Source organism: Cydia pomonella, unplaced genomic scaffold, assembly GCF_033807575.1.
Source record: "Cydia pomonella isolate Wapato2018A unplaced genomic scaffold, ilCydPomo1 PGA_scaffold_85, whole genome shotgun sequence".
NCBI lineage: Eukaryota > Metazoa > Arthropoda > Insecta > Lepidoptera > Tortricidae > Cydia > Cydia pomonella.
In genome coordinates, this window is record NW_026907918.1 from 15,386 (window position 1) to 26,055 (window position 10,670).

The following is a 10,670-nucleotide window of genomic DNA, read 5'->3' on the forward strand; positions in this document are numbered from 1 at the left end:
ACTCAACCTATTGGGAGAAATTGTCCTCTAACTCTAAAAAGTTACTAAATCTTCTAACTCCTATAGAAAGTGATGCTCAAGCAACTTGCTAATTAATGGCTTGAGTATAGGAGAAAGGAGAGTTTGAGAGCAGGAAAAAATAATGTACACATGTTTTGTTATATCTGCTTAAACTCAAGTTTTCCTAAACAAATTGACATTCGAAGTTTTATAATATCTTATCACTATAGTTACACATAAGGTTACACTATAGTTACACTTCATTCACTGTTGTTTCCGAATTGTTAATTGAAATTTAATATACCTATTGACATAATTTATTGTACATATTTTAATTTTGGTCATAATTGTAACTTTTAACCGATGTTGTCAGTGTATACATATATTAGTACTAATAAATAAATCTATATATCTATCTATTTTATCCTCACTTAAAATGGTGGGTTAAAATAGGTTACTTTATGCCCATGTTACATGTTCTACTAATAGGTAGATGTTTTATTTTTAAACTTTATTAAAAATAACAATTAATTGCAGCAGCGCTTTCTAGTGCCCATGCCAGCGCCATCTAGTTATATGTTGTCGTCGTCTTTACCTAAATCTCCGGTAAAATCCTCTTTTACTTCTTTTAACTACAGTCGTATTTTCTGTCGTCGTATCTATTTCATTCAATTTCATGTTAACAGTAAAAGGTATGGTATCACTATTATTAATGTTAAAATCTTTAATTTTATTGTTATTAAATTCAGTTTTACTTGCGTCTTTCAAGATAGTTTTATCAGCTTCCTCGACGCTATCTTTAACTTTAACATTATCTTTAATTTTGCTTAGTAAAAAATTGATTTGGCTTACTCTGTCAATGTGTGCTGTATTCGAAGTTTTATCTACAATTACTGATTTTGTTGTCTTACTTATGTTTGTTACAGTATCATTCCTAGCCGCGTAATTGGTAGCATAATCAGCTCTAAACGCCAAACCAGATTTTTTTGGAATTTCAATGCTACTACTACTTTCACTTTCAGAACTAGCACGTGAAAAAAATGCTCGGTTATCTCTCTCAAGAGATTCTGAATCCAGGTAGTGATTTTTAGTTTTATTTTTAGATGATGACCTTAAAGTAACTTTTTCACTGTTAGCTGTAAAGTTTTGCTTACTTGACTTATCATCAATATTACTCAGATTTTTAACGTATTCAACTTGTTCTCTTACTTCATCTATTTGCTTTTCTATGTTTTTAATCATATATTTCACGTCTATAGGAGCTTCTGAATTATCAATGTTAAATGTGTCGTTTTTAATATATTTCCTGATGACTTGGTTTTCAAATTTATGGTCGTTTTCAAATTCACGGTTATTTTCAAAGCCTTTGTTAACATGTCCCCTTACATCTTCTATTTGCTTTTGTATTTTGTTAATCTTGCTTTTCAAATAAATAGTAGCTTCCGAATTATCAATTCGTAATGTATCGTTTTTGTTATATTTCCTCATGACTTTGTTATCAAATTCACGGTCATTTTCAAAGCCTTCGTGGACTTTTTCCCTAACATCTGCCATTTGCTTTTCTATTTTCTTAATCATATTTTTCACATCAATGGGAGTTTCCGAATTCTCAATTTCGAATGTGTCGTTCTTGATATATTTCCTCATGACTTTCTTTTCAAGTTTACGCTCATTTTTAAGGTTACTGTCATTTTCTAGTTCACTTTCTTTTTCAGCCTCTATATTCTCATTTTTTAATGTATCATTTTTGATATATATCCTAATGACTTTGTCTTCAAGTTTACGGTCATTTTTAAGTTTACTGTCGTTTTCAAGTTCACTGTCGTTTTCAGCTTCTGAATGATGAATTTCTAATGTGTCGTTTTTAATATATTTCCTAATGACTTTGTCTTCAACTTTACGGTTGTTATCATGTTCAGGGTCGTTTTCGGCTTCTGAATTCTCGATTTCTAATGTGTCGTTATTGATATATTTCCTAATAACTTTGTTTTCAAGTTTACGGTCGTTTTGAAGTTTACTGTCATTTTCAAGTTCACTGTCGTTTTCATCTTCTGAATTCTCAATTTCTAATGTATCGTTTTTGATATATTTCCTGTTGACTTTATTTTCATGTTTACGGTCGTTTTCAACTTCACGGTAGTTTTCAGCTTCTGAGTTCTTAATTTCTACTGTGTCATTTTTAATATTTTTCCTGATGTCTTTGTTTTCAAGTTTACGATGATTTTTAAGTTCACTGTCGTTTTCATCTTCTGAATTCTCAATTTCTAATGTGTCGTTTTTGATATATTTCCTAATGACTTTGTTTTCAAGTTTACGGTAATTTTTAAGTTCATGGTCGTTTTCAGCTTCTGAATGCTCAATTTCTAATTTGTCGTTTTTGATATATTTTCTGATAACTTTGTTTTCAAGTTTACGGTCAGTTTTAAGTTCATGGTTGTTTTCACGTTTACCGTTATTTTTAATTTTATGGGCGTTTACAAGTTCACGATTGTTTGTATGATTACGGTCGTTTTCAAGTTTACGGTTTTTTTTCAAGCTTTTCTTCGATTTCAAGATCATAGTCATTTTCATAACTTTCTATACTTAAACCTTCACCCGATATATTTGCAACGGTAACACTGACAACTCTTTTGTCATCTTTTTCTTCTTTCGCCTCCGGTATCTTTTTTTTCTTAATCGTTATGAACCTGTAATGAAACCGAATCTGATTAAATGGCGTTATGATCATTTGCGTCTATAATTAGCTCAAATATCATTTAAATAAATATCATATATATATATAACAGATAATCTTGAATTTTGAAACGTCACTTAGGCGAAAGAACTTTATAGCTTAAATATATCGACAGGTTACCACGAAACCACCTCATTAATCATCAACAAGAATATTGGAAGCGTGCAACGGTGGTGGGGGAAGCCGGAACGATCACAGCGCTTGATGCAAAACTTTTATACTTAAAAGCATCATGCGTATCCCCAGGAAGAGGATCATGAAGTGGGCCATCAAAACATAATAAAACATAATTTTTTTCATTGAATTTGTATCGAAACAACGACAGAGAAAACTTCCTGCAAGACTTAGCACTTTATCTACAAGTTAAGCTTATTTGAAGATTGTGAAACGCCAACGATGACTTTATTCGTCAGATAAGTGGCAAGCAGCTTATTCAGGACTTTACTTGGACATTGTGAAACAGGCCCTTGAAATAAATAACTACTACAATATAATAGAGATTTTTAAGTATCAATTCAATTTGGAGATGTGAAAGATCCCCATATGTCATAGAAATACAAATAAATAGATGTATGTGAAATTTGAACATATAGTATAGGAAATAGTGTAGATTTTGTTTCATTCAAAAATAAAAACTAAAAAAATGCTACTCTGTCACAATTTGAATTTTATAAATACTATAAGTAGGACCGTGAGCAATTAAAATATATTTTACTTTTACGTTTGGTTTCGTTATTTTATACAAATTCTAGTTCTATAATAGGAAGTTTACGTACAGGATTATAATTTTGGCTTACCTTTCTATAGATAAGTACTTTGCAGTGGGATGATAACCTGCGACAGTCTTTTTCGATGCCTGTTGTTCTTCATTTGTCTTATCAGGTTCTTCATAATCTTCATTTGTCTCTCCAGATGACTGGCCTCGTAAATCAACTTCTTGGACGTTCTGTCCGCCCGTTAGTAACATGAAATCTGAATACGGTGAATCTATAGGTTTATCGCTATCATCTTTTGAAAGTTTTGGTTTTTTTCGTTTGGGTTAGGGTAATTGAAGGAGTGAACTTATTTTTCTTTATATGTTTTCTCGAGACTTTTGAGGACTTTTTATTTTCAACTGTAGTTTTGTTGTCAGATTCAGGTTCAAAGGCTGGATTTATGGTCTCATCGGAAAGAGTTAGTCTAGTGATATCCTTATATTTGTTTAATTTAGTAAACGCTGTGACAGCTTCTCGGTCTTTTGGGATTCTGTTTCTATATTTATACCTTTTATTTACATGCTGGCTAGCATTGTACGTTTTTTTAGTTCTTTGAATTGGCCGCACATCACTAATTTCTTGTCGCTTATGTGCATTAAAACTTACTCTGTTTCTATAAACGTGTTTATCGCTTTTACTTGTATAATCCATTTCCAGTGACGTTAACGTTGTTGGGCGTGTTTGTCTGTTCCATTGTTTGCTACTTGATACTCTCCAGTAATCTTTGGCCATTTCTATCAGTTCGCGTTTAATGTTATAATTTAGTTTGGAAAAATGATCAAAAATTAAAGATCTCAATGTATGCCTCAAGACGTTTTCTAAACGCACATCTGTAGATCTTCCTAATTTTTCTAGATCTCTGAGTACTGCTCTCAACTTATCATGTCCACCGATGTACACAAAATCTCCTATGTCAAGTAAATCATTTTTTTCTCCATTATACTTTTTATTTTTAACGGTAATAATGGCTGTGTTCAAATGCTCACGCAACATATCAGCCTGCATTTCTCTCAAATCTTCCAATTGTTCGCTTAGATGTCTTCTCATATTACTACTACCAAACAACTCATGTAACTCACCATTTCTATTAATGTATCTCCTTGTTTCATCTCCAATAACAGCAAATACATCTTCAAGGTCATTATCGTTGTAGTTTTTTAATATCTTAGCAGCTTCTAATACAAAATCAGTAAATGCGATGCCATGATCATGAGTACTACTTCTCCTACCATTCCGGATTTCAATACCTTCTTTTATTTTTTCTAAAGCGTTTTGAACTTTGTCGATGACATCAAGGCCCGACGATTGGTCTCTTTTGCCGCCGAATTTCATTACTGTCTCGAGAGCTATGTTCACTTGTTTTTGCTCCATCGTCATAACTGTGTTTACTGTAACAATTATCGACAGTCATCGCGGTGCTGTAGTATACATTTATAACGGTTCGTTATAGACTAGAAAATAGTGATATTACTCGTAGTGATCTAGTGATAGGTAGATTAATTCATAAAATACGGGCAAATACAGCCTACATTGAGCGAGGCCCGACAACGACACGCTCTTGGCCGGGTTTTTTATAACCTTTTAACTTACAGAACCCAAACTAACAATTTATATAAGTAGATCACTATCGCAACAATATAAAAAACGCAATTTTAGTTACGAGTTAACGGATTAACGAATTAAAGGTACCCAGCTCGTTAGCATGAAATCAGTACTCTAAATACATACATTATACATAAAAATTATCGTAATTACCAAAAACACCAGCCACCACCATGTACACGATCATTTTCATTTCAAACATCTAAACTGTAATCGATTTCTTGCAAATAAAATTTTAACAGTAAAAGTATTATTTCGCAACCCACGTGGAGCGCTGGATGAAATGCGATTTTTACACTTGCTCAATATGACCAACCCGTTATCGGTTTGACAAATATACCTACCCTAAATTCTCCTTCTCCTTTAGTACACAAGTTTGCTTTAAATAGCATTAAATTGTATGTCATGGTCTTCATGGGTGTATTCAACATTTAGGATTTGGATAATTTGGAATAAGTTTTAGTATAATTTTATATAAATAAAATAAGACGAAATTATTGTTGACGAAGTTGTCGGTAGCCAAGACAGATTATTTTAGCCATATAGCTACTTGTTTGTTTACTTTTAAACTATTTTTAGGCAGCTCTTTTTATTGTGAATTTAATGGATTTCTTAATTTTCTTAGTGAAATCATTATTTTTATATTTTACTGGGGCGAAGTTAGGCACCAACAGCGAAGTTAGGGATAAGGAAGATAATTCGGTCCGCCCCGAGTGTCACCCACTTAGGGGCGACACCCGACCGTGAACATCAACCACCTATAAAAATTCGTAAAACTGTGGCAGATTGCTCAACCGCCATTAAGCAAATGATATACAACGTGCCCACGAGAAACCCGAGAGATTTTGACAGTAAATTCCTGATCATATTTAAAGACTAAATTGCCCATATATGTTTTTTATTCGTCTAGCTGTAGAGTTAAGACCTAAGAATTTTATTATTACTTATTGCAAAACGCCTTTTTTATGGCGACGTTGCCACTATGGGACCTCGTCGAAATATCTTTATTGATAGATGTCAAAAAGTGACAAGTAGCACTTTGCAAAAACTAGTTTTACATAAATTATTTGTATGTCTTTCATGGGACAATGTTGACCCAGACATTTGGGAGGCGTGCGCGGAGCCGAAGGCAACACGTAGATGCCCTTGTGACAGTTATGAAATGTAAGGGCTACATCGAGCGGATGCTGTCCTTTCTCGTGTCATAGAACGTACGCATAGGTAACACCCGCCAGGGTGTAAGGACTATTGACAGTTCATGGAATCCAAAATAAAATCGATAGACTAAATTCTGAGCTACATATGGAATATTAAACATAAATTAACATTACTTTTTTATATTTTACAATTTTGATTGAATTTCCGCACCGGACGCCACTGGAAATAACCCCATTGTCCCGTATCTTCTCCGAATAATTATGGCAACCCTAGTTTTATTTTTGAGATACTGCGTAATCTATTAAGAAAGAAATATGGCAGATGCCGATACCTATGGCAGAATACCAGCGATGAGGCTTGCCAAATCAACATGCTGAGCCAACCACTTTTCTTTGCCACGACTACCAATTTTCCAAAGAGAATTTTCAAAAATAGCAAATTTTCCATGAAAGCGGTATTTTTTTCTGCACGTGGCCAATCCTTACATTTCGATTCATATGACACTTGCCTTGATACAGACGCCAATGAGTGACGTTATATAAAATGAAACTCGTCAACAGTTAAGAACATTGGATATTAGTCCCTAATCTAAACGAGAACTTTTTTAGTGGAAACTTGCATGAGACTTTTCTCATTAAAGTTTCCAGAAAGTTTGTGAATTTTGATAATGTCTGCTGTGTGAAATGTTTAAACTTTCTGGAAACTTCCATAAGAAAATTCTCATGCCAATTTCTGCTCTCAAAATTTCCAAACCTCGAAACTTCCATCAGAAAATTCTCATGCCATGTTCCACTCAGAAAGGTTTATACTCGTAGCTAGCCACAACACATGCTTCATTATGCACTTCTAATACTTGTAGTAGATACCGTAAAATGCGTCTAATAAAGGCATGAGCCGCGAACGATAGCCTTTTACCGCCGAAATCAAGGGAAAAATATGGTGCTACTTTACCGCAACAGTGCGGTAATTAGCACTTTACGTACCTATGTCGAAAATTTAAAGGGTCATATTTAATGTAATAGTACATTACGATAAAAGTGCGAAAAGTATGGAATGCACAACGAGTGACGATAAATTCAAACATGACCGTAGTAGGGGTGTTTTAAATCGACACGAGTTACGAATTTGTTTGGACTTGTATCGTAATGTACTTAGTTTATATCATGTGTTCTTTATTTTAGCTTCAAAAATTATTATATTTGCTTTTATTCGGTTATATCATGTTTATCCTCCGCACTAATACCTGCCATAAGATTTGTAGCAGTAGATTTATTATTTACTTCTGTTTTATTTTCACGGTCTTCAGCCTTATCTCTTTCATTTGGTGACATAGATGCCTCGTCTTGTCTATGATTGTCTTCGTTGCCATTATGGGTATCATTGACTTCAGCCGATTCTCTTTTCTTTGATTTGTCAATGTTAACTGTTTTATTTTTTGAATATTCTGATGTATTCTCTTCATGTGCTTCCTTCTCCTCGTTAGCGATCGGCGTGCCAGAGGAGTTTGTAGATGTATTTTCACTAATATTTTCATTTGTTTTATTATGGTTGGTTCCTACTTCAGAAGAATTAGACGAATCTGTATCATATTGGGCTCTAAATGAGAAGGCTCTATTGGGTTCCATTCCTTTAACATCAGTAACATTTTCAGTTCTGTTACTTGAGATAGATACGTCTGTATTTCCTATGCGTTTCGGATGAGTTAAACTTTTTACGTATTCGACCTGATCTTTTACTGCTTCTATTTGTTCTTCTATATGTTTAATCATTTTGTCTACTTCATCTCCTTTCCCTGGACTAGTATCCGCTGCAAACGTATCGTTTACGTTACTTTTTCTTATAGCTCTTCTTTCATCACTGATCCTGGAACTATTACAGTAATATGTTATTATCCAATTTCATTACATTAGTGGTAGTGATAAAAGTAGCATTTTACGTTAATAAGTATTTTTGCAAAGATATAAATGCGGTTCAGCTTTTATTTGAATGGCTAAATTTATTGGCGCGACGGTAATCGCTTACCATCAGGCGATCTGTCTGCTCGTTTGCCTCCTTTATCATAAAAAAGGAAGGTTGATATTAGCCTGTAGCCGCGCGTGTCAGTTGACGTCTTTGGCGGTCAAATTCAAATATTTAGTATACACTTACTTTTCTGGCGAAACAAAAGTTATGTTTAATCGTCCTGGTGTCTTCCGAGACAAACCAACATCGATAACATTGCTATGTTGTATTACTATCTCTTCTGTACTTGTTTCATCTTCTTCTCTGTCTCTAGAGAACTCTTTAGATGTTATTTCAGCCCTAAAATGAACGTCCCGAGTCTTTTGTCCACCCATTACAACTTTCTCTTCTGATTCAGTAGACTCGGACGCACGTTTAGTTGACTTTTGTTTACTGGCTCGGAGACGCTTTATTGGCATACCTTTATGTGAATAACGCCATCTGTCATGTCGTTGCTTGTGCCTTGCATGTGGTTTATTTTGAACCAGCGATGGAAAAAACATTGAGGCTAACGAATTCTGATTAGATTGCGTTTTATTTTTGCCCCACTGCGGAAAAAACATTTGTAATAAGGGATTCTCTTCCTTTTTATTCATGCCAAACCAATTCATTAAATCGCCGAAAATCTGTGGTGATTTAGAAGTTTTGTTTTTATCAAAATTTAAAAAATCTTTTTTTTTCGGCGAATATGTTTTTTTTGTTTGTGCTGTAGTGGTAAATATATATCTGTGAGTTGTCCATACTTTTGGCCTACGCGTAGTAGTTGTCCATACTTTTGGCCTACGCGTAGTAGTAGCGTCATTAAATCCATAGCTTTCAGTAAATGTTCGCCAATAATGTTTAACCATATTTCCTAGTTGAGTTTTTATATCATCACCTAGCGAAACATAATGCAAAAGTGCAAGCGACCGAAGTGCATTTTTTATCAGGCTCCCTATGTTATATTCATTACCTCTTCTCAAATTCTTTAAATCACTCAGTGCTCTCCTTAATTCAGCACTAGCACCATCATACAAAGTATTCCCAATTTCAAGTAAGTCACTCTTTTCGCCAGTTTGTCGTTTATATTCTATGAGGGCAATTACTCCATCTATATATCTACGTAATTCATCAGCTGGCATATCCTTGTTATCATCCAATTTCTCAGAAACGTACCTCCTCATATCATTATTATCGAATAGCTTTCTGAGCTCATCCTCTGTGTTAATATACCTTCTTGATTCATCATTGATCACAACGTATGCTTCTTCGAGATCGTCGTCTTCGAGACTTTTTAGAATTTTAGCGGCTTCTAGAATGAAATCTGTGAATGTCATATCGTTCCCGCTACTTCTCCTACCACTGGTTCGCATGGCATTTTTTATTTGATCTAGGAAATCTTGCACCTTGTCTAGGACGGCTAGGTCTGCTGCTCGGTCTTTCTTGTCAAATTGAAGGACTGTTTCGAGAGCTAGATTCAATTGTTTCGACTTCACTGCTTTCCCTGTGTTTACTGCAACAAAACGGGAAGGAAACTATTAAAATTGTTCTAAAAGAAGCTGTATTGTAATTGTATTGTATGGCTGAAAATATATTTGTTATTTTTGGTAAAATGATTCACCCCAGATGGTTTGGAAAAAAAGGTAAAGGACTAAAACCAAAGAAAGGCCTTAAGCACGAATTTTTTCGTACTAAGTCCAGCCATTTTCTATCTCTATCACATGCGGATAATTAAATTGCTGTCTCACCGATGTCACTGATAGGCAATGCTACTGTGCTTGTCCGGGACCACGGGGACGACGCCGCCCTCGTCGGGACAAACGTCGGAGGTAATTTCAAAATTTTATTTATACGCGATTAATTCCCGTTTTGTATGTAATAATAATAATAATATGTTAAAAATGTGAAAGTTTAAATTAGTGTTGCGAAATTAGAAGTATCTACTTTATATCTCTGTTACCAATTACCCCACTTCCCCTAATTTTTGACTTCCAACGCAAAAATAGGAATGTTATAATCTTATGTTATTGTTATCATGTTTTTCAGTATGTTCATCTGTAGTATCGTACCTCAAAATATTATTTCAGTGACAAAAATACATTAATTAAATTAATGTGTTTTTGTCAAATTTGTAAATTTATTTAATTTACCTATTATACTAGCAACGGCGATAAACACAACGGTTTTCATTTTACTGAAACTAATTCCAGACATTGCAAAATAATCGTAAAACATTTATGTGTACATAAAAGTTAATATCAATGTTACATACTTCCCAGTTCCACCGTTAAGGGGAAGAGACGTACGAACTATTGAACCAAAAGATAATTTGAAATAAAGGTGAATTACTTGTCAAAGAAACTTTTGTAGCCACAGTAAATTTACTGCCATCTTTCGACACATGATTAAAACTTTTATGTGTTCATTTATTTTTAATAACA

At 34.0% G+C, this 10,670-nt stretch overlaps 2 protein-coding genes across 2 annotated transcripts; both read right to left on the reverse strand.

The window, feature by feature from the left end:
- Nucleotides 1-470: 470 nt before the first annotated feature.
- LOC133534319 (putative leucine-rich repeat-containing protein DDB_G0290503) lies at nt 471-3,348 on the reverse strand. The gene has a single exon (XM_061873429.1). The coding sequence runs from the start codon at nt 2,569-2,571 to the stop codon at nt 592-594; it is 1,980 nt and encodes a 659-aa protein (XP_061729413.1). The 5' UTR covers nt 2,572-3,348; the 3' UTR covers nt 471-591.
- A 4,091-nt stretch (nt 3,349-7,439) lies between these two features.
- LOC133534318 (uncharacterized) lies at nt 7,440-10,450 on the reverse strand. The gene is made up of 3 exons (XM_061873428.1): nt 10,380-10,450; nt 8,398-9,742; nt 7,440-8,118 (listed from the first exon to the last, which is right to left on the reverse strand). Exons 1-3 carry the CDS (start codon nt 10,441-10,443, stop codon nt 7,455-7,457), a joined length of 2,073 nt encoding a protein of 690 aa, XP_061729412.1. The 5' UTR covers nt 10,444-10,450; the 3' UTR covers nt 7,440-7,454.
- Nucleotides 10,451-10,670: the final 220 nt, after the last annotated feature.